Raw genomic sequence first — 24,206 nt, forward strand, 5'->3', positions numbered from 1 at the left:
ACGCCTGTAATCCCAGCACTTTGGGAGGCTGAGGCAAGAGGATCACCTGAGGTCGCAAGTTCGAGACAAGCCTGGCCAACATGGTGAAACCCTGTGTCTCTACTAAAAATACAAAAGTTAGCTGGGGGTGGTGGTGGGCAGCTGTAATCCCAGCTACTCGGGAGGCTGAGGCACGAGAATCTCTTGAACTCGGGAGGCAGAAGTTGCAGTGAGCCGAGATCGTGCCACTGCACTCCAGCCTGGGTGACAGCGCAAGACTGTCTCAAAAAAAAAGAAAAAAGAAAGAAACGTCAGCTAGCATTGTTTTTATTATTATGGAGGCTGTTCGTGCTGCCTCAAAGCACTGACACTTTTCCCATTTCCTGCATCAGCCCCTGAGCGCGGGGTTTTCAGGAGCAGGTGAGGAAATCTGAGGCTCACTGAGGGACCTCGTTCCCTTCATCCTGGAAATTCCATTTACAGGGGTGGGGCTGGATGCTCTACCGGTGCCTGGCTTCCTCTCCCGGGGCTGCAGCAGGAAAGAGAACACTCCCCTGTACCCCGTTTAGCCCCAGGATCGCCCTGCCCAAAAGATGACCCTCCTGCCCCCAGTGTCCTGGATGGGAGGCCTCCCAGCCCTCCCAAGCAATGGCTGTAATCCTGTGGGTATAGAGTCTAGCTGGGGATCCTGCTGCTCTGCTGGGAGGAGGAGGCTGCCTTCATAGGAGACTCGGTCCCTGCCCCATCGGTACCGGGTGCCTGGAGTCCACCTGCCCCTCATGGAGAGATTTCTGGCCTCTCGTCCTTGAACTCCATTCTGTCCTGCTCGTGGCTCTCCAGCGGCTCCAGGTGGATGTCCTTGTCCTGGCTCATCTTTCCCGGAGTCTTTAGAAATCTAGAATTCAGGCCCCAACTGCAAATCATCTCCTGCCCCAGTTGCAGGGGGATTTCAGCCCACCCAACCCCAGTTCTGTGTCCCCCTTTCACCACATCCCCTAGGCTACTCACCTGAACAGGAGCTTCTGCCCCGGTTCCTTCTTAATGATATTAAGCTTATAATAGTGGCGCAGGGCACGAGACATTTTCTCATAGGTCATGTTCACCCGGTTCTGGAAAGCAAAGCAGCCCCCACATCAGCCCTGCTCTCCATGTCCCACTCCTTCCAGGCCTCACTTTCCACCCTGTAAGGGAGCGGGGTGGACTGGACAGCTTCTTAAGCCTCTCATTCCAGGGATCTGTGAGGATTTATGAGTGCTCACTTGAGTTTGGAAGGAGGGGGAAGGTTGGGGAAGAAATGATGGGGCTGGGCAGGGTGGCTCATTCCTGTAATCCCAACAGTTTGGGAGGCCTAGGTGGGCAGGTCACTTGAGGTCAGGAGTTTGAGACCAGCCTGGCCAACATAGTGAAACTCTGTCTCCACTAAAAATACAAAAATTAGCCAGGTGTGGTGGTGCATGCCTGTAGTCCCAGCTACTCGGGAGGCTGAGGCAGGAGAATCCCTTGAACCTGGGAGGCAGAAGTTGCAGTGAGCTGAGGTCGTGTCACTGCACTACAGTCTGGGCAATAAAGTGAGACTCCATCACAAAAAGAAAGAAGAAAGAAAGAGAGAGAAAGAAAAAGAAAGAAAGAAAGAAAGAAAGAATGAAAGAAAGAAAGAAAGAAAGAAAGAAAGAAAGAAAGAAAGAAAGAAAGAAAGAAAGAAAGAAAGAAAGAAAGAAAGAAAGAAAGAAAGAGTGAGGGAGGGAGGGAGGGAGGAAGGAAGGAAGGAAGGAAGGAAGGAAGGAAGGAAAGAAGGAGGGAGGGAGGGAGGAAGGAAGGAAGGAAAGAAGCGTTCTCTTGCCTACTTGGCTGAGAACATAGTGTGGGAGTGAACTGCATGTTACTTTTAAATAGCAAATGTCACAACAGTAACAAATATATATATTTGTTCTATAGATACAGATATAGATATAGATATATTTGCAGGAAATGCAACCAGAGAGACAGCATGGTGGGGTGGCATGGATGGCCTTGCCAGGCCACACCCTGGATGACTTTGGCCAAGTCATTTCTTTCTCTCTCAGGGATAGGCAGTATGAGGTAGGGCCAAAGAGCCTGGGGTTTGGCATAGATTTCAGCCCCAGCTCCAGCGCTTGGCAGCTGTGTCACCTTGGACAAGTTTCTGGACCACTCTGAGTCTGCTTCCCCAGCTACATAATGAGAAGAACACCCATCGCACAGGTCGAGGATTAAATTATTAATAGCTAATCCATGAAGGCAATTAGCACAATGTATGGCATGTAGTATGTGCTCATTAAATGGAACTGGTGCTCTCTGGGCCTGTTTTCCTCCCTGTTCTATATGAGGATTAGACCAATACATCCACTGAACTTTAGTCATCTGCATCCTTCCAGCCACCAGCACTGCTAAGAGTAATAGAATATTGCTCTTAGCTCTTGAACCCACAGCCTGGGTTCAAGTCCCTGCTCTGCCTCTTACATAGCAGGTAAATTTGGGGCAAGTTGTTAGCCCTCACTGAGCCCCAGTCTCCACATTTGATAAAACCTCTTATGAGGTTGGTATGAGAATTAAATGAATTAATACAAGTGGAGCTCTCAGGGCAATGCCTGGCAATCAGGCACTATTACATCTTAGGAAAGGCTATAAATTGATGATTATCATTATCATTAATAGTTTTCTTTAAAAGATTTTTTTACTTAAAGAAATCTATTTATTTTAAAAGGCTACATTCCTTATATCACTGCTATAAATCATGAGATAGTCACGGTAGATACATTTTGTAATCGTAATTCAAAAATAAATAATTATAAGGATATTAAACCACCTAAGATCATCTTGCAGACGCCCATTTAGGTACAGGCATTCCTCCTCATGGGAATGCTGGCCTCAGTCATCCCCAGGCCTTTCCAGGCCTGACATCGGATGCTCCTGTTGGGCCTGAGACCTGGGTTTCTGTCCAGCTCCCCGCAGGAAAGCAGCTTCCTCATCTGGCCTAACTGTGCAGTTCATGTAAACATGCTTCTAAAGGCTAAAATGCTAAGCAAAGGTAAGATTAAGCAATGAGAAGACACAATTGTTCAGTTTCAGAGACATTCCCCGTCCATAAGAGGTAACTGCCTGTCCCTCAATAGCTCCCCAAATAAAGTTATCCTGACACTTCTGGGGCTGCTGGTGAAGGCGCCATCAGCTGATGATTGTCCCATAGTGCTAGCGGTTCACTCTGACTCCCAACTCTGTCGCCTTCTGGTTACGTCGAGACCATCCTGCCGGCCAAGGCTCACCTTGTGATTTCCCCAGAGTCTGGCGAGCCCATTTGGATCCACAACTCGGAAGATCTTGGCATCCTTGTCTTCCCACCTGATGTAGGGCTCATACCGGGGGTCAAGGAGCAGCTGATACACATATTCCCACAGCAGCCGGCAGTCTGCAATTTAGCACAGGGAGTGCAGGCAGCTTCACTGGAGCTGTGAGGACAGGTGTTAGAAAGGCGCTCTTGGAGGCCTCCTGGCCAGAGCCCTGGGAGCACCAGCAGAATGGTGAAAATGATGGTATCCACAGAAACGGCCACTAACGGGGCTCCTCATGCATTGTCTCATGAGTCTGGGAAGTGGCTACCTTTATCCCCAGGAAGAGGTGAGGAAATGGGCTCAGAGGTGCAGAGGTGTCTAACGTTGCCCAGCTCCTAAGTGGCAGGCAAAGCGGGGAGTCTGACCGGCTCCACCCGACATCAGAGCCACGTGAGGGTAGGTGCTGGGCCCACAGGCCGAGTGGCCAGGCCCCTGACCGCAGGTCCCTCTCTGCCCCTGGCCCACTTAGCCCCCTGGACTTCTATTAATTATAATATCCACCCCTTCAAGTTCCCTAATGGTGAAGTTCAGGAAAACCAAGCATGCCATTGGGAGGGTAAGTGGGCATCTGGGAGCAATTGTGTGATCTTGAATCCCAGGACCTGGGCCTGTCGGCTGGGTCATTGCAGGCAAGTTACACAACCGCCTCTGAGCCAGTTTCCTGGTATGGGGTGGTGAGGGAATTAGGTAACATAATAGACCACAAAACCTTCAGCACAGTGCCTGGGATAGTGTAAGTGCACGAAGAATGTTAAGCATTATAATTGAAGAATACAGTAATTGCAAGAGGCTGAAGTGGGAGGATTCCTTGAGCCCAGGAATTTGAGGCAGCAGTGAGCTATGGTTGCATCACTGCACTCCAGCCTGGGCGACAGAGTGAGACTCAGTCTCTTTAAAAAAAAAAAAAAAAAATCCAATTATTGTGAATCATTGTGTGTTTTATTGATACATAATATTTGTACATATTTCTGGTGTACATGTGAGATCTTGTTGCATGCATAGAATGTATAATGATCAAGTCAGGGTATTCAGGACACCATCACCTCAAGTATTCATCATTTCTATGTTTTGGGCCAATCATTGTTTTTTAGTGACTTCTAGTCATTTCCAACCCAAAAGCCAGGCTTCTGCCCACTCTGTGGCTTCATAGAATAAATGTGTGGACATAACGATGGGAACGATAAACTCTGGGCACTGGGGACCACTACAGGGGAAGAGCCAGGGCAGAAAAACTACCTATCACAGGCTGGGTGCGGTGGCTCACGCCTGTAATCCCAGCGCCAAAGGAGGCTGAGGTGGGTGGATCACCTGAGGTCAGGAGTTTGAGACCAGCCTGTGGCCAACATGGTGAAACCCTGTCTCTACTAATAAAACAAAAATTAGCCGGGTGTGGTGGCGGGCGCCTATAATCCCAGCTACCTGGGAAGCTGAGGCAGCAGAATTGCTTGAACCCGGGAGGCAGAGGATGCAGTGAGTTGAGATTTTGCCACTGCACTCCAGCCTGGGCAAAAGAACAAGACTCCCATCTTAAAAAAAAAAGAAAAGAAAAGAAAAGAAAAACTACATATCAGGTACTATGCTCAGTATCTTGGTGACAGGATTATTCATACACCAAAGCTCAGTGGCACGCAATTTATCCATGTAACAAACCTGCACATGTACCCCCTGAACCTAAAAGTTGGAAAAAAAAAAAAAGAAGAAGAAGAAATGCAGTGTAAATATTATGACTAGAAAAACACCCTTCAGCTTACCTGTCAGTCTGTCAGGTTGTCTGCCTGCTAATCCTTTAACAATGAATGCAGAGAGGAAGTGTATCATTTGGTTAGCACTCAGGCTCTGGAGCCAGACTGCCTGGGTTCACATCCCAACTCTACCAGTGCTGTGTGATCTTGGAGAAGTTACTTAACCTTTCTGTGTCTCAATTTCCATATCTGTGAAATGGGGCTAATAATAGTACCAAACTCAAAAGGCCATTGTAGAATTAAATAAGGGCCTGGGAACCATGCCTGGCACATAACGAATGCTCAATTATTTTAAAATAGATAAAGTTTTAAAAGGCAGGTGTGGCACTCCATGCTAATGTGAGTGTCAGAATATGACTGGTAAATTGTCCCTCTGTGGGAGACAGGGTGAGGCTTGGTGATCCCAGGTATCACTGCCCGCTGTAACCAGATTGTGGCCAGCACACAGGACAGTCATGCTGTCCTGTCATGCAGGACTCCGAAATCCCCCAGCCACAGACCTCCCATCACCAGGTCAAAATAGCCCTGTCCTTATCACTCGTGACGCTGGGACTCAGACTCAGGGCACCTTCCCATGGCCAGAGGAGCAGCCTCCCACTCACCAGCGATCCTGCCGTCAATGGGGGCCTGTGGCATCGCAGGGAAGGCACAGACCCCCTGGGTCCTGCAGGTGAGCTCTGCACAGTGACATAAGTTGAGGCACTCCTCCTTGCCAGGGGTCCACCTGGCCAGGCCAGGGTCATCCAGATGGCCAAAGGAGCTGGTAAGCCCTGGGTCTGGTGGCTGCAGCAGGTGGCCACTTCGGGTGTCCATCTGAGAAGGGCCAGTCACCTCTGCAAGCAGATGAGCACCAGTGGTAGCAGGCAGTGGGCCCCAAGCCTCCCCAACTCAATCCCTCAATGGTGAGCCTGGGAGCCCTGTGGGGCAGCACTCCTGATGCTCTTCCTCTGTCCAACCCCTGGTTAGAAGGTCAGGGAGGCAGTGGGGGGCAGTGGGTGAGAGCCAGACAGCCTAGGTGCTAACCCCAGCTCCCACACAAGTAACAATCTGTCAAGCCTGTTCCCTCATCTGTGAAACTGGCTGCAAAGCCAAGCAGTGACAGAGAAAGGTCTAGAACCCATGGGCGCTCTATCCCACCTCTCCATTTGCCCAAGTATTTATTGAGAGCCTTCTATGAACCAGGCATTGTTCTAAGAATCTTGAGGATATATCGCTGAGCCCCCAAAAGCCGCTGCCCTCAGGGAGCTTCTATGCTAGTTGAGAGCAGGGGAGATGGATGGTTAAAATAAAAAGGAAACAGAAACAGTATACAATGTGGGGAGAACAAAATAAATCACCCTAAGGCAGAGAGGGAGATCTGGGAAAGGAGCAGGAGTTGCCACTTTTGAGAGGCTGCTCAGGCCTCCCTGACATTAGCATTTGAACAGACCTGAAGGAGGTAGAGGAGTGAGATCTGTGGGTTTCTAGAGCAGGGAGGGGATGCCAGGCAGAGGGAACAGTAATTGCAAAGGCCCTGGGGCAGGAGCATCTCAGGCTTGTCCAATGAACAAGAAAGCCCATGTGACTGGAGCAGCAGGAGCAAGAGAGAGAAGGCTGCAAGGGGAAGGCAGGGGCAGGAGTCAGCAGAAGAACTGCACTTGGACTCCGAGTGAGAAGGGAGCCGCTGGAAGATGCCGAGCAGAAAAGTGATGTGACCTACTTCTGAATCTCCCTGCGCTGTGGAGAACAGATCACAGGAGGTCAAGAGCAGAAGCAAGGAGACCAGTGAGGACGTTCTCCAGAGGCAGTGGGGACTGGAACGGGGCAGCAGGGGAGGAATGAGAAAAGGCTGGATTCTGGATAGATTTGAGGGTAGGGCTGACAGGATTTGTGGACAGTGGGATGAGTGGGGGTGGGGGTAGAAATGACGTCTGAGCAATTGGAAGTGTGGAGGCGGGGTTTGTGGGGCTGGGGAAGACTGAAAAGGGCAGGATATCAGGCATTTGGTTTAGGGGCTGTGGGGGTTGAGATGCCCACTAGATGCCCCAGTAGAGGGGTGGGGCAGGCAGCGTGGGTGCACATATCTGGAATTTGGAGAGGCTGAGGCATGTATTGGAATCATTGGCACCACATGGTGTTTAAGATCCAGGATCAGATGAGATTTCCCAGCATCTGAGTGCAGATAGAGAAGCAGAGAGGTCCTCTGACCCTGGGGTACCCCAACTTCTAGAAGCAGGCGAGAAGAGTAGAAACCAGGAGGTCGAGGAGACACCAGTGGGGTAGAGGAGACCAGGTGAGTGGGGTGTCCTGGAAGCCAAGGGAAGAAAGAGTTTTGGGGGAAGAAGAGGTGACCCCCAGGGTCGAAGGCTGTGAGAGGCCACAGTAAATCAGGACTGAGAATGGCCATGGCATGGACATCCTTATTTTCAGGTTTCTGGAGACCCTGACAAGAGTGGTTTCCACGGAGGGCTCCAGAGAGGAAACTGAGACACGATACCAACAGCTCTTTGCTGGAGAGAGCAGAGAAACGGGGAGGTGGGAGGCAGGGAGGGTGCAGCACAGAGGGAGGGCTGCCAGGAGCACCCCAGACAGGAGGTGGGGGCGGGGAGGGAGGGGAGCTTGCCCACACTGGCCACCTCCTTCATTGCTTTGCCTTGAGGACGTCCTGCCCTCCCAGTGAGGCTGATTTGAGGGAGGTACTCAGAGCACCACAAACAGCTTCCTCACCTTCCAGGGAGACTGGAGAGTGCTGGGTGGGCATCTTCAGCCTGAAGGCCCCTCCAAAAAAAGGCCCACACACAAGGGCTCGCCGCTGAGTCTTGATGTACTGGAGCAGCTCATACAGGACGTCACCTGGACATGGGTGGGAGGGAGGGCAGGCTGCTGAACAGGCCACGTGGGGAGGGTCAGCCTTGGCCCCCTGCAGCCACCTGCCTCAGGGTGAGGGCTGGCATGTCCTGTCACAGCTTCGTGCTGCTGGCGAAGGGGTTCCTGCTGCAGCTAACAGGAGGCTGGGCTGGCGATGGGCAGGGACGCTGCTGCTCCCGTGGTGGATGAATTTTAGAAAGACAACCTATCCTGCCAGTAGACGCGGCCGCCTCCAGGGCATGCAGCTTGCAAGGTCAGGCTGCTTCTCAATCCCCGCACACACCCTTGGCTGAGGGCTTGTGCACAGTGCATAAACTGTACCACTGTACCTCACGTTTCTGGGGGCAGAGACAGTTCTAAGGCTCATGGGATTCCAAGCTTTTTAAAAAGTCTGCCCCTGCCTTCTAAGGAGCAAAGCTGCCTTAGCCTCTTCCTAAAAGGCAGAATTAGTAGCCGCTTCAATAAATGGTTGAAAAAAAGAAAGGTCAGGTGCGATGGATCACACCTGTAATCCTAACACTTTAGGAGGCTAAGGCAGGAGGATTGCTTGAGCCCAGGAGTTAGAGACCAGCCTGGGCAACATGGATAGACCCTGTCTCTACAAAAAGTTTAAAAATCAGCTGGGTATGGTGGCACATGTCTGTGGTCCCAGCTACTTGGGAAGCTGAGGCAGGCGGATCACTGGAACCCAGGAGGTTGAGGCTGAAGTGAGCTGTGTTCACACCACCAAACTCTAGTCTGGGCAATAGAGTGAGACCCTGTTACAAAAAGAAAAAAAAAAAAAAACAAAAAAAACAGAATTGGGCTGTGTCCAGGGTCCCAGAAATTTCCCTTGACTCATACCTTGGACTAAGGTGCTGATAGTAGGACAGGAAAGAGGGGATCCATGGGTAGAGAGCCAACCTGGGGATCCCAGGCACCCACCGGGATACAATGTAGAGAGTGGTTACTCGAGCACCAGGAGTGCTTGTAGGAAGATGGAGAGATGAACAAGGGCATGAAGGGGACCAGCCCCAAGCTCACCTGCTTCCCCGCTTTGCCTTGGCACAGGACCATTAGGGCTGTGGGGAAGCCTTGTCTCTCTGTCCCTACCTTCCCCTCACCTCCCACTAGAGCTCTTGAATCCAAACTCTTAGAGGGACGAAAGTTCCAGCAGCTGCTACAAGAGGCTCAAGGAGGGAAGTGGGTGGGAGGCTTGTGGAGGGAAGTGGGTGATAGAACTTGGGATGTCAGCTAGGAGCGGTGGCTCATGCCTGTAATCCCAGCATTTTGGGAGGCCGAGGTGGGCAAATCATCTGAGGTTGGGAGTTTGAGACCAGCCTGGCCAACATGGCGAAACTCCATCTCTACCAAAAATACAAAATTAGCCAGGCATGGTGGCGCGCGCCTGTAATCCCAGCTACTCAGGATGCTGAGGCAGGAGAATTGCTTGAACCTGGGAGGCAAAGGTTGCAGTGAGCCAGGATCGCGCCACTGCACTCCAGCCTGGGCGACAGAGTGAGACTCTGTCTCAAAAAAAAAAAAAAAAAAAAAGAAAAAAAAACTTGGGATGTGACATGAGACTGGCTGTGCGTGTTAAGAAGAAAAGGAGCAAATCAGCAGATTTTAGAACGTCTCTTTGCCACATACACTGTGGGCCTGCTTGACCAAAAGACAGCGTACACAGAAAACATCAGCGAATTCTTAAAAAAAGACACCAAATCAGCACAAACATAAGAGCCACCTGAAAACAAGCCAAATAAGACTCAAATGCAATTCTAGAGATTCCTGGAAGGCCCTGCTGCCCGCTACCACTGGCCACCCTCCCTCCCACCACCAGTCCCTCCCCACAAACTTCGTGCTGCTGGAACACCGTAATCTGACGTTCATTCCTTTGCCCTCAGACCTAGTTTCTGGTTAAAATCAAAAGTCATATTGAGAGTTAAGGCTTTTGCTGTTACCAGCCATTTATACCTCAGTGTGAATGAATATCTGATCTTTCTCTAGTTGGTTTTTTGTTCAGTAGGGGTAGGGGGTGGGAGGCAATAGGATGGAAGTGGGTAAAGGAGACAAGGGCCACAGATAAGGGGAAGAGAAAGTGAGACAGCAAAACAGGCCCCTACAGCTCTGAAAACACGTGGTCAAATGGACTCCCTCGCCTCGAAGGCCTGCTCTAGCTAGGACCCACCAGACACACGCGTGTGCAGAGGGGCATCTGCAGTGCTGGAAATGAGCATGGTTCCCCAAGGAAGACCTCCTCCATCTCCCTCCCTGGACCCCCCTGGGGTATTTGGGCCGTCCTGGCCTACCAGTGCTCCTACTTAGAGGAAAACCTGTGAGTCTCTCTGACCTGAGCTGGGCGCGCGGTGCCGGAAGTCGTCCTTGGTGAGGATACAGAGGGCGCGTCCATTCATCTCGAACCCGTGCTCCGCGGTGCATGGCAGAGAGTACTCCTGCTCTGCCCAGCGCAGCCAGTGCAGCACGTCCTCCCTGCTCCACAGTGCGGGCTGGATGCCTGCAACCAGCAAGAACCAGTCCCATCACTCCCCGTAGGCCTCCTCAAAGAAGCCTACCCTGAGCACTCCATCTGAGCAGATACTCCCCTGTCCTGGCTCCCAACCCCCATCATCTTCTGTCCCTGGCACCTGTTCGTTTCCTTCCTAGCACCTTACCTTCTTTGTAATGACATTTTACACTGGATAGAACCATATGTTGGTGTTTATCATTATATATGTATCATGCATGTATTCACTAATTTATTGTTGGTACCTCCTCCCCACCTGTTTTCCAATCATTCATTCAACAAGTGTTTAACGAGAACCTACTTTGTGCTGGCACTGGACTAGGTGTGCTGGGGCACAATGTTATGTGTATTCAGCACCTAGAACAGTGCCTGGAACACAGTAGGTGCTCAAAAAACACATGTTGAGTGATTACTTGAATGACCGAACAGTCCAATGAAAGGGATGTTACTGGCCGGGCACAGTGGCTCATGCCTGTAATCCCAGCACTTTGGGAGGCCAAGGCAGGCGGATCATGAGGTCAGCAGATTGAGACAATCCTGGCCAACATGGTGAAACCCCATCTCTACTAAAAATACAAAAATTAGCCGGGCATGGTGGCGGGCACCTGCAGTCCCAGCTACTCGGGAGGCTGAGGCAGGAGAATGGCGTGAACCCTGGAGGCGGAGCTTGCAGTGAGCCGAGATCGCGCCACTGCACTCCAGTCTGGGTGACAGAGAGAGACTCTGTCTAAAAAAAGAAAAAGGAAGGGGTGTTATGATTTCCCAAATGAGGCAATGAGGCTCCCAGAGGTTAAGTGACTGGTCCACACTCACACAGGAAGCATGAGGCACAGCTGGGATGTCTGGTTATTGAATTTTTCTGCTCCATTGTGCCAACTTGGAATCAGGTTTGCTCAGGGAACAGCCCAGGGGACAAGGGAGCCTCCTACACTCACCTTCAGTGCATGTGTTTTTATTTCTGGCAGTAGCCAGACAAATGGCTGCTGATTCTCCCCACGTTTCCACTCTGCCTGGGACCGCTATGCTCCTAATGCCAAGTTTTGGGTGGTGTTTAGCAGGGCTACATTATGACTTTATGAGCCCTTGACACATTTGCCTTTGTGGGCAAAAAATATTTAAAATAGACTGAGTGCAGTGGCTCACCCCCATAATCCCAGCACTTTGGGAGGCCAAAGTGGGCAGATCACTTGATCCCAGGAGTTCGAGACCGGGCTGAGCAACTTGGCAAAACCTTGTCTCTCCAAATATACAAAAAAGAAAATTTAGCTGGGCATAGTGATGCACACTTGTGGTCCCAGCTACTTGGGAAGCTGAGGTGGGAGGATCTCTTGAGCCTGGGAGGTCACAGTGAACCATCATTGCACCACTGCACTCCAACCTGGGTGACAGAGTGAGATCCTGTCTCAAAAAAATACATAAATTTACATCCTATTTTATGACTGCACTGGTATAAAGACTCAGAGCTTACTGGGTTCAGTTCTACAGGTAAGAAAGTTGAGGCAGAAGAGAGAAGCAAGGGTCCAAGGCCACACCTTGGCAATGACAAAGACCAGACCAGCCTCTGCTCCCTTATACTCAAAGCAACACAAGAAATGAACTTAATTTTAACATTTAAAACAAAGGAGATCTGCATCCTTCACTGTTCATTTATTCAGCCAATATCTAATGAGCACCAGCTTGTGTCAGTCACCGTGCAGGGCCAGGGACATGGCACAGAACCAGGCTGGCAGGAGGGAGGAGTCCCACAACCGGTAACTCTAACGACAGTCCTCCTGACGGCATGCGAGGAGTGCTCATGGTGCCGAGAAAACAGAAAGCAAGGCACTAGAGCCCAGGTTAAAAGTGAGGAGGGGTTTCCTTTACTTCTATTTTGGGACCTAAAAATAAATAAGAGAAAAAAGTAAACGTCTGAAATGGCCAAAAAAATGATTTAAGACGGGAAGAAAGAATACATGTGAGAACTAGCCTCTGTGGTACTACATATGACAAAGCCATGTAACTAAGATTGAAAGGTCTTATGCTAAGATTGGCAAGTATCACTGGGAAAAAAAGGTGGATCCTAGGAGTAAGTAAGTGTTCATGCACACACACATGCATACAAATGTGTGTATGTGTATTTTGTAAAGTTAATACATGACAGAGGTAGGATTTTAATTCAGAGGGAAAGGATAGTTAATCTAATATTAAAAAAAAAAAAAAAAAAACCTGATTCTCCCCCTGGAAAAAAATATTTTTGGGTCCTCACCTCCTGTTGCAGGAAGTCAGGGACCCCAAACGGAGGGACCGACTGAAGCCACGGCAGAAGAACACAAATATAAATTGTGAAGATTTTCTGGACATTTATTAGTTCCCCAAATTAATACTTTCATAATTTCTTACACCTGTCTTTACTGCAATCTCTGAACATAAATTGTGACGATTTCATGGACACTTATCACTTCCCCAATCAATACCCTTGTGATTTCCTATGCCTGTCTTTACTTTAATCTCTTAATCCCGTCATCTTCGTAAGCTGAGGAGGATGAATGTCGCCTCGGGACCCTGTGATGATTGCATTAACTGCCAAATTGTTTGTAGAGCATGCGTGTTTGAACCATGTGAAATCTGGGCACCTTGAAAAAAGAACAGGATAACAGCAATCTTCAGGGAGCAAGGGAGAAAAGACTTGGAGCCTGACTGCCGGTGAGCCAGGTGGAACAGAGCCATATTTCTCTTCTTTCAAAAGCAAATAGGAGAAATATCGCTGAATTCTTTTTCTCAGCAAAGAACATCCCTGAGGGTAGGTCTATAGACAGCCTCCTTAAGGTGGCCGCCTTTTACGGTCGGTTGAAGCCGAAGGGATGAAATAAGCCCCGGTCTCCTGTAGTGCTCCCAGGCTTATTAGGACAAGGAAATTCCCCTGCCTAAGAAATTTTGGTCAGACAGGTTGTTTGCTCTCAAACCCTGTCTCCTGATAAGATGTTATCAATGACAATGCATGCCCGAAACTTCATTAGCAATTTTAATTTCACCCCATCTGGTGGTCTTGTGATCTTGCGCTGCCTCCACTTGCTTTGTGATATTTTATTACCTTGTGAAGCATGTGATCTCTGTGACCCACACCCTATTCGTGCACTCCCTCCTCTTTTGAAAATCGCTAATAAAAGCTTGCTGGTTTTATGGCTTGGGGAGCATCACAGAACATGCCAAAGTGTGATGTCTCCCCCGGACACCCAGCTTTAAAATTTCTCTCTCTTGTACTCTTTCCCTTTATTTCTCAAACCAGCTGAGACACTTAGGAAATAGAAAATAACCCACAATAAATATCGGGGGTGGGGTTTCTCCCGATAACCTCCCACCATTCACATTCACAAAAATCAATTGTAGGTAGATTAAAGGCCTAAAGAATAGAACAATACAAATCTTAATATAGTAGAAATCAAAAACCATATGCACTCAATAAGAGCGGAGGGGACCTCAACCATGACAGGAAACACAGAGGCTATAATAAAAACGAAACACACATTTGACTACATTAATTTTCTGTATTTGCTGCAAAAGATACCATAAACAAAACTAAAAGAACATAGATTTCGGGGAAATATTTGCAATGCAGATGATAGATAAAAGGTTAATGCCTTGTCAAGAGCATCTGTAAATTGATTTTTTTTAAAGACAAAAAAAATCTTCCCAGCAATCCCAGCAAAGCAGGATTTCTCAGCCTCAGCACTATTGATGCTTTGGGACTGATAATTCTTTGCTGTGAGGGCCTATCCTGTGTGTTGTAGGATGTTTAGGAATACCCTGGTCACTATCCACTCAACGCCAGCCTAGTTCCAACAACTAAAAATGTCTCCAGACACGGCCCAAATGTCCCCAGGGGGAAGGGAGCAGCAAAATTGCTGCCAGGTGAGATCCCCTGCAGCACAGCAAATCCACCAATAAGCATGTGACAAGACATGTCACCTCAATAGTCAGGGAAAGGTACCATCAGAGAAGAATAAGATATCATTTAATAGCAGGAGTGCAGGGAAAAGGATGCCTTGCTGGTGAAGATAGGAATTTGGAGCCTCGCTGGGAGATGAGTCTGGTGATACATTAGATGCTGAAAGCTGACTTAGTGTAAAATGTGGAGGCCACATGATGGGCAGATTCCTGAGGGGTCGAGGGCAGGCCTCCACAGCCAGCCAGGGCTTCTGCGGCTAGGGGGTCAACCGCCAATTGCATTGTACCTGAACTCATATTTTTTGTGTAGTTCCCCTAGTTCACCATATTGGAGGCTGTCAGCCTGAAAATTCAAAACTGTGATTCCTGGCCAGTTGTGGTGGCTGAGGCCTGTAATTCCTGCAGTTTGGGAGGCAGAGGAGGGAGGATCATTTGAACCTAGGAGTTTGAGACCAACCTGGATAACATAGTTAAGACTCTTGACTCTACAAAAAAAATTTTTTTTAATTAGCCAGGCATGGTGGTGCATGCTTATAGTCTCAGCTACTCAGAAGGCTGAGGAGGGAGGGATTGAGCCCAGGAGTTCAAGGCTGCAATGAGCTATGATAGTGCCACTGCACTCCAGCCTGGGCAACAGAATGGGACCCTGTCTCAAAAAAACAAAAAAAAAAAAAAAGAAGAAGAAGAAAGAAGAAGGAAGAAGGTTGGGTGTTGTGGCTCACGCCTGTAATCCCAGCACTTTGGGAGTCCGAGGCAGGTGGATCACAAGGTCAGGAGTTTGAGACCAGCCTGGCCATCATGGTGAAACCCCATCTCTACTAAAAATAAAAACATTAGCCAAGCACGGTGGCACGTGCCTGTAATCCCAGTTACTTGGGAGGCTGAGACAGGATAATTGTTTGAACCCAGGAGGTGGAGGTTGCAGTGAGCTGAGATCAAGCTACTGCACTCCAGCCTGGGTGACTGAGTGAGACTCCATCTCAAAAAAAAAAAAAAAAAAAAAAAAAAAGTAAAAACATGGAACAGCAACAGAAAGCATAGATGATGTTGCCAGGCCACTTGTAAATAATGTGACCTAAATGACAGTACCTCAGTTTCGTCATCGGTAAAACCAAGGATGATGGAAAAAACTGTACCGTCCACACAGGGCTGTCACAAGGATGCTATGAGATAATCCATTTAAAGAGCAGCATCTGGCATGTGGCATGTGCTTTTTGACATACATGGAGCTATAGATGTCAATGAGGTAATATGTGTAAAATGCGTAGCACAGGGTCCAACACCTGGCGGGTATTAACTAAGGCGTCAATCACCCTCAAGAAGTCTCCCTGACCTAGTTGCCGGGATGAGAGCAACTAGGACTCCCCTTCCCAATCTAAGGTGAATGTGGGACTTCCCCTGCAGATCGGCCCCCGGCCTCTCCCTCTCTTGGCAATAATCCACTGCATTTTCACTTCTTTCCCATTCACCATCTTTGTCTCTCAAGATTCCAGGCAAATGTCACCTTGTCACCTCACTCTCCTGGCCCAGTGGCCTGCTTACTGAGGATTTCCAGCTTGGCCAGCTCCTGACTCCCAGCTCCCAAGGCAGATATGGACAGAGCCCCCTGGCTGGGGCAGCAAGAGGAGCTGCCTGTCCAGGACACAATTGGAGGGCTCAGGTGTCTCCCTGAAGAGTCACCACTGTGTCCCCTACCTCCTTCCAGAGCAGAGCTAGATGTGGGGGCTCCCCTCCACCTCCCAGCTGTATCATCTCCACTGCCCTTATCTGTGAACATAGTGCTTCTTTACGTAGTCACCTGAATCCCCAACTAGAATGTAAGCTCCAGGAGGCACAGACTTTGCCTGGCTCAGTCACTGTGGTCTCTCCAGCCCCTACAGCAATGCTTGGCACGTAGTAACTGCTCAACAAAAATAAATTGCTTAAATAAGTGAGTTGAGCAAAGCAGTATGCAGTCACCCCCAGGGCTTCTTTGCCTGCCCTTTCTCCAGCCCCTGACTCCCACCCCGACTGGACCTCTCTTCCCACAGCATCCCTTTTACTCTCTTGCTGAAGAAACTATTGCTCCCAACTATCAAGCCCATCAAGTCAAAAACCCTCTGTCCTGGTTTCAAGACCCCTCAAAGTGCCCCTCCCCACCTGACCAAAGCTATTTCCCACCACTTCCCACCACACCCCTGTACTTTACTGGGTCTAGTGAGCTCCAGGAGCCATAGAGCCTGACCAGCATTCAGCAACCAAATCAGAATGAACAGCTGGCTTTTCCCTACCTTGCAGGATCCTCTCGCAGGAAGAATGCAAGAGACAGTTAAAGTGCTTGGCCAGTATGCTAAAAACGGGAGCTATCATAACCTGAGGCTAGAGGCAGTTTCTCAAAGCAAATGGCAGCTGTGGGGTCTAAGGGATGCCAGTTTGAATCCCAGCTCCACCATTTTACTGGTGGGTGGCTTTGGACAAGATAATTCACCTAAGGCCCACTTTTCACAAATGTAAGGCAGAGATAACAAAAGAAGCTACTCTCCACGCCTACTGAATATATTCAATCAGATAGTAAATACGGTATGCCCATCACAATGCCTAGTCAAGAGTGAAAACTCAAACCATGGCCTTTATGCTGATTATCAGCATCCTCACTGGCGGAGCCCAGCCTGAACACAGAGAGACTAGCTTGCTTCTCTGCCGTGATGACTACGGCTTATCAATTACCATGTCCTTAGTTTATTGTATGTCATTGTGTCTCCAGAGACCCCTTAAATCCGTCACCCCACTACTTGGCCCCATTCTTAGCCGATAATCCTTTTCTTGGTAATCACACCAAGCTTTATGGTCATCACTGTGGGGGTCGGGGCCAGTGCATATAGTTCACATTGTCTACTGCACAAAGATACCATCAGAGGAGGGGAATGGGAGGATGGAGGTGAAATCCAGCCAGGACTTTGATTGGCTTCTCCCCAAAGGAGGGGTCTTTCCAATTTGCACAAAGATGCATATGATCTAGCCCTGACCTTGTGTTTAGGGAGGAGAGAGGTTCTTTATCCTCATATTAATAGTTTTTGCAATTCCCCATCTGTTTGTTTGGGTCCTCACCACCATATTCCTTTTCATTGCCAGGTGATGATGTCACTGTCAACACTCACACGTTCCAGTGAATTAGAACATTCGCTTTTAATCTCCATCCTCCCATTCCACCCCACCTCTCTGGTGTTTTACACCCACATCCATCTGGTTTCCTGCTTCTCATATGCCATGATCTAGGGCAGCATTTCTCAAACCATTTTGACCTCAACCCATGGTAAACAAATACATTTTGTACCCACACACACATATATATATATAAATAGCCTAAACAAAGTAGTCACAAATCTCAGCTACCTTTACTATTTATAATGCACCCTGATGTGTTGTTCTATTTCAATTTTTTAAAATATTTATCTTGGTCCACTAAGTTGATTTCACTTCCTTAGTAAGTCTTGACCAGCATTTTGAAAATAATTAAAATGTGGTTCTCAAACCAGCAGCATCAGCATTACCTTCTGCAGAGTTTATTAGATTCTGCAGAGTTTATTAGAAATCTCCAGAATCTCAGTCCCCATCCCAGACCTACTGCTGAACCAGAATCTGCATTTCAACATGGTTCCCAGGAGATTCATGTGTGCATTAAACTCTGAGAAGCCCTGGTCTGGAATACCAGGAAGCCACAATTGTTAACGCTGATCTATTAAATGAAGTGCCCAGGAACTCTCTCACACGTGAAGGATGTGAACTTGAGCATGGGCACCCAAAATCTGTTCAAGCTTCCCAAAGGCCCATTTCTCCTGCTTTACACTTCCAGGGAGTCACAGAGAGGTATTATCCCTCTCCCTGTGATTCTGAATATAGGACATGGCACTCTACGTCTCTTCCCGTGGCTTATTTACAGCTAGGAGCTTTGAAAGTCAATTTCAAAACACAAAGAAGTCTCATTTCCTCTGCATCCAAAGCGAGAAGTTCACAGACCTTTTCTCTGGGGAATAAGCTCCAGGGAAAAGAAGAGATGCAGGACCGAGAAGTAAGAGTCCTGGGTTGGAGGCCTAGTCTGGCCGGTAGCATCACAGATGACCCTTGCCCTCCCCGAGTCTCAGTTTCTCTGTCATTGAATGAGGCCATGGTGGTGACCATCTCTGAACTGCCTCCTCTCAAAATTCTCCCAAGTTGTCCCTTGAGGATACATCAACTCCTCCCAGACTCACTCCTCTGTGACATCAGCCCAGTTCTGAAAGTGGTCCTAGAGTCTGCACTGCCAGCTGTCCCTGCCCTGCAGCTGCATCCCCCCGCCCCCATAGCTCCTGACTCACTCTGGCCTTGGGCAGACCCTCATGGCCGTGGACCAGGGATGGGGAGGTGAGAATCCTCTTTTGTTCCCCATTTCCATACAGGGAAGCATAGTTGTGAATCTCCATGAATCCCACTCCTCCATCCCAGTAGACCTCATGTCCCTTGCCACAACCCTGGACATCACAGTTGTCCTCAGAGTGGACTTTCCACGGCTTTACTACACATCTTTGTCAGGAAAATCAACACCAAAACAGGGAGCTCTGCAGGAAAATAACTTCCGTGTTCCTCTTAGCGTCAGCTCACAAGGCTAAACAAGATGTGTTTTGTTTGTTCACTTCCTGCTGAGGCAAATCAGTCCTGACTGCTAAAAGGGAGGCTGGAGGTAGGGGAGGGAATGGGGTGGGTGATGGGGTATAAACAAGCGAGATGGACAGAGATGGAAATCCAGCTTCCAGAAATTTGGGAAACTGGGCTGAGATCACCCCCAACAGGGCTGAAAAGTCGAACCCTCATTTTGTGTCAGCAGTTGGCTTGTTTGGGATGCTGTTGACAGGAAAATGAGTCATTTGGCATCCCCTATCTTTTAAAACTGTCAGATATTTACTAAGGGCCAGAACTGTATTGTCTGAATATTTGCAGATGTTCCAATAAATATGAGTCATGGAATCTAAGATGACAGGTATAGCAGACGCTGCTGGGGCCCTGCCCATAGGCACTGCCTCTCACCTCCGCACTCTGAAGGCTGCCAAATGCCCCATCTGACTCTGCCTTGGGTTCTTTCTGGCTGCGGGAAGCCCTTAGCCAGTGTACAGGGTAACTTGGAAATGCTGGAGAGCCAATACCCCTGGAAACAGCATTCGTCCTGTCATGGAAGGGAAGTGAGTGGATAACCCCCTTACCCATTGGTTGGAATAACTTAGGATTCACTGTCCCCAGAGACCCCATGGTGCTAACTGGCCCAAAAGAACACCTCTGGGATTTCTTTCTCTTATTTGTCTTTCCTCCCCACTCCTCACCAGTATTTTAGGGTTTGCTCCTGGGGAAATCTAACCCAAGGCAACAGAACTGGTAGCTCAGGAGTTCTAATCTAGGAGAAAATAGGTCACGATGACCTGCACCCTGAGTTATGCAACCAGAGAATAGGCTGCCTCAAGAGGGGATGATAAAATGCCTGTCCCTAGAAGTGTGCAGGAATATCTGGTGGCCATCTCAGAAGGGCCCACAGAAGTGACCCTGCATTGTTTGGAGGTCCTGGTGTTCTTGACAGAGATCCCGAGTCATTCATGCATTCATTCATTCAGTAGATATTTAGTGAGCTTCTGAACTTACGAAGTTTAGTCTTAGGGAAATAGGATTTCCCAGGGCTCAGAGAAGAGTTGTGGGTCTTGTGCTTGAGCTTCACTATTAGAAAGTATTTCTTAGAAGTTGTGTTAAAATTTCTAACCTTGGCCGGGCACAGTGGCCCACACCTGTAATCCCAGCACATTGGGAGACCAAGGCAGGTGGATCATGAGGTCAGGAGTTTGAGACCAGCCTGGCAAATATGGTGAAACCCCATCTCTACTAAAAAATACAAAAATTAGCCAGGCGTGGTGGCGCACACCTGTAGTTCCAGCTACTTGAGAGGCCGAGGCAGGAAAATAGCTTGAACCAGGAAGGCGGAGGTTGCAGTGAGCTGAGGTCATGTCACTGCACTCCAGCCTGGGTGACAGAGCAACACTCCATCACAAAGGAAAAGCTAAAGAAAACTCAGCAAAGAAGCAGCAAACAGAGGGAAGGTAATTTAATTTTGGCACCTGACCAAAATTAAATTTTTAATTGACAAATTATAAATAATAATTGTATATATTTATGCGGTCCAAAGTTATGTTATGAGATATATATAAAATCTTGGCCAGGCACAGTGGCTCGTGCCTATAATCCCAGCACTTCGGGAAGCCGAGATGGGAGGATTGCTTGAGCGCAGGAGTTTGAGAACAACCTGGGCAACATAGACAGACCCTGTCTCTTATTTAAAAAAAAAAAAAATTAATTTTAAGGGCCAAGTATAGTGGTTCACACCCCGTAATCCCAGCACTTTGAGAGGCAGAGGTGAGAGGATAGCTTGAGCCCAAGAGTTCAAGACCAACCTTGGCAACATAGTGAGATTTCCATTTCTACTAAAAATTTTAACATTAGTCAGTATGCCTGTAGTCCCAGCTATTGGGGAGGCTGAGGTGGGAGGATTACTTCAGCCCAGGAGCTCGAAGTTGATGCTGCAATGAGCTGTGATTACACCACTGCACTCTAGCCTAAGCAACAGAGCAAGACCCTGGATCTAAAACAAAATAAAAATTTACCTTTAAAAACTCAGCTTTTCTCCTCCCCTCTACTTACGGAGTCTTCCCGGCAGCTTGCAGATCCCCCTTTCACCCAGCAGGTTAATTTGAGCTTCACATCTGGCTTGCACGTGGGTGCCTAGGGGAGGCATGGCTGCCACAGGGCTTATAGGAGAACCAGCCAATTCTCCCTCCTAGAGAGAGAGAAACCAGGACAGAAGAAGAGCGTCTTGGTGAAGGCTCAGCCATCTTTAAATGTCTTAAGAATTTTTTTGGAAGGGAAAGAGTGTTTATCTCTCCCAATAGACTGCATCAACCTTAAAGGTAGGAACCATGTATATCTTCAACCCAGTACCATCAACATCTTGTACCCAGTGGGCACAATAAATGACATCCTTCCAATTCAAGCTTTCCATGCATGTGCCTAACTCCAAGAGGGATCCCCTGTCAAGACTTGTATGATTGAAATCTGAGAGCCTAGGGATACTCACTGGATCCTTGGTGAGGACAACACAGGAAACCTGAGAGGCCAGTATCAAAAGACCTTAAATCAGAAATAAACAAACAGGCCAGGTGCAGTGGCTCACACCTATAATCTCAACACTTTGGGAGTCTGAGGCGGGTGGATTACTTGAGGTCAGGAGTTTGAGACCAGCCTAACATGTGAAACACCGTCTTTACGAAAAAATACAAAAATTAGCCAGGCGTGGTGATGGGCGCCTGTAATCCCAGCTACTCAGGAGGCTGAGGCGGGAGAATCACTTAAACCCGGGAAGCGGAAGTTGGAGTGAGCCAAGATTGCGCCACTGCACTCCAGCCTGGGCAAGAGAGCAAGGCTCCGTCTCAGAACAAACACACACCATTTTCAAAAGAGAAAAAAGGATAAATTTCTGAATCCTAAGGTCTCACCACGGGAAGCCTGTATCTTTACAATTCAACAATCAGCCTGGCCCCCAGAGATGACGGGGGTTCATCCATCCAGATGAGAAAATGAAGAAGGTGGCAGGATTTTGTAGGAATAGGAGGCTCCTTGGGGCTCATGCCCAGCCACAGGCTGCCACAGCACGGAAAGGAAAAGTGAAACCAATTCCATCAAGTCATTTTTCACTCTAGGATTGTCAAAAGCTTTACATTCATCTCTTGGGATCCCAGGAGAGCGATCTGCTGAGAAAGAATTTGGATCGGAGCCAGCAGAACTCCAGAAGCCTTGGCTGCTGCGAAAGGGGATTCAACACCTTCCAGGGTCGTTCTCACTTCATTTCCAGCCAGACCCCCTTTGGTGCTGTTTCCCAAGTAATCAGACCTCAGGGGCTGCCTCCTAACGGGGAAAGGAAAGCTTACCTTGCTGGAGAAGGGGCTCAAGTCACAGGACTTGCCTAGGACTTGCCTAGGACTTGCAGGAGGCTCTTTGTCTACTCCTCTATCCCCATCCAAGTAAGAGGAGCGGGGAATTCCGGGGCTGTAACTGCGTGAGAAACGCCAGCCATGGAGCTGCTGAGGATCAGACTCCTGGGTTTCAGCATGGAGGCCAGGGAAGGGTCTGATAAACGGGTATGGGTCTTGGCGAGAAGCGAGTGGAGAAAGGCCTTGGAGTGGGACGGGGCCCCAGCTCTGGGGGCAGTTCCGAGGCTCCCAGGAAACCGGCGAGTGGGGAGGGGCTCCTAAAGAGGGGCTCCCTGCGAGAGAATGCGTTCACCAGCTGTGAGGACCCGGCTTGCGCAGGAACTTCCAAGGACCTCACATTTGGTTGGTGTAGGGACGACCAGTGGTAAGGGGGCTGCAGAAAGGGCCTGCAGGGGCTGTGCGTGATGCCTTCAGAGCTGTGTATGACACTGAGTCAGGGGCGGTGACCCGCGTCTGGAGGTGGAAAGGGTTGTGAGGTTTAGGAATGTGTTGGAAAGAGAGATTCCCGCCAGGTAAAAGGTCTGATAAAATAGGTTTGGAAATCTGGATAGTGGGGAAAGGATGAGGGAGCAGGTGGCTCCGCGTGCGCGCTGCGTGTTCAGCCGCCAGGCTCTTACCTGCATTACAGGTGGAGGTGAGGAAGCCACCGGCCTTCTGTCGTGAGCGCTTCCCCGGCTGTGGCTGCTGGGGCCCTAGGCCCGCGCTCCTAGTCCTCCTCCCCCAAACCCCTAACCTGGCTCCGAGAACTGGAAGGTCGCGTGGGAGGAAATGTCTTTCGAGAAGCGCCAAGGCGTGTGCGCCAGGGTCCCCCGCAGGCGGGCAGGGGCGCCAGGCGCTCCGGTAATCGCTATCCTTCCGGGAAACGAAAACGAAAGAGCGGGATGCGGTTCCACTCGCGCCGCTGCGGGCTAGGGGCAGGGCAGGGGCCCGCCCCGCGCGAGCGCAACCCCGGGGCGCTTCCCGCTCGCCAGCCTGGGAGGCGTGGATCCTGCACACAGCCTCCTGCCGGTGGACAGCCCCTCTGGCGACCAGGCCTTGGCTCCCACTGGGGCAGAGGTGGGATTCTGCAGGATCTGAGGAGCTAAGGGGACCCCTAGTCCTGAACTCGGGACCAGCTGCCTCTCTTATGGTCCCGAGCCCAGGAGCAAGACCCTGTGAGTCTCCGCACATGGGATGGGAAGGGGCCGCCCATGGGGTGTTCCTGGGCCTGGTGCCTCTCCGTTTAGGGGTGGGTGACCTTCCCGGCCCCGATAGATACTGTCTCGGTCTGCTGTTTGGCCCCGCGGAGGCCCCACAGGTCCGGAACCGTAGCGCCACCATCAGAGCGGCTGTGCTCTCCTGAGCGGGACCAGACTACTCCGAGATCCCGACTGACACCTTTTCCTGGGCCTCTGAGTGCTCCAGAGTTGGTGCCTGGCCACCCATCACCCTTTCCATCTGTCTCAGCTCCCCCTGTCTCAAGAGAGGTTGTGCGCATAAAAACAAACCAGCAGACACTGAAGAAAAGGAAAGAAAAGCATTAACAACCTTCTGCTGAAAATCTGACGGTGTAGATGCTGTTACAAAGTAGGCTTAGCGCTGATATATTATCACCAGCTCTAGGCCAGCAATAAGAAACCAGTAAGAACAAGGCCAGAAACCCAGTAGAAAAAAAATGAGCAAAGGATATGAATAAACAGTCCACATAAAAGGAAATGCCAAGTGGCTCCTGAATATGCGAAAAGATGCCCAGGGCGCAGTGGCTCATGCCTGTAATCCCAGCACTTTGGGAGGCCAAGGTGGAAGGATCGCTTGAGCCCAGGAGTTGGACACCAGTCTGGACAACATG

The 24,206-nt window shown here is 49.4% G+C and overlaps 2 protein-coding genes across 3 annotated transcripts in view; one reads left to right on the forward strand and one right to left on the reverse strand.

The window, feature by feature from the left end:
• SRSF3 (serine and arginine rich splicing factor 3) overlaps nucleotides 1-24,206 on the forward strand; it is a 400,608-nt gene that overhangs the window by 162,252 nt on the left and 214,150 nt on the right. The window lies entirely within an intron of this gene.
• Nucleotides 291-23,861, reverse strand: ETV7 (ETS variant transcription factor 7). 2 transcript variants are annotated; one of them, XM_050787793.1, is made up of 8 exons: nucleotides 22,996-23,861; nucleotides 21,033-21,168; nucleotides 10,245-10,409; nucleotides 7,775-7,900; nucleotides 5,671-5,901; nucleotides 3,261-3,403; nucleotides 988-1,088; nucleotides 291-874 (listed from the first exon to the last, which is right to left on the reverse strand). In XM_050787793.1, exons 1-8 carry the CDS (start codon nucleotides 22,999-23,001, stop codon nucleotides 757-759), a joined length of 1,026 nt encoding a protein of 341 aa, XP_050643750.1. In that variant the 5' UTR covers nucleotides 23,002-23,861; the 3' UTR covers nucleotides 291-756. The 2 variants fall into 2 exon arrangements, with proteins under 2 accessions (XP_050643750.1, XP_050643751.1); XM_050787794.1 differs by lacking the exons at nucleotides 21,033-21,168; nucleotides 22,996-23,861 and having other exon boundaries at nucleotides 10,204-10,333.

Source organism: Macaca thibetana, chromosome 4, assembly GCF_024542745.1.
Source record: "Macaca thibetana thibetana isolate TM-01 chromosome 4, ASM2454274v1, whole genome shotgun sequence".
In the NCBI taxonomy this organism is placed as follows: Eukaryota; Metazoa; Chordata; class Mammalia; order Primates; family Cercopithecidae; genus Macaca; species Macaca thibetana.

Coding starts and splice junctions, on each gene's coding strand:
- ETV7 (XM_050787793.1), bottom strand. Junction 10,410..21,032: donor CAAGCTGCCGGGAAGACTCC/GTAAGTAGAGGG, acceptor TGCTGGTTGCAG/GCATCCAGCCCGCACTGTGG. Junction 7,901..10,244: donor GCACCGCGCGCCCAGCTCAG/GTCAGAGAGACT, acceptor ACCCATGTCCAG/GTGACGTCCTGTATGAGCTG.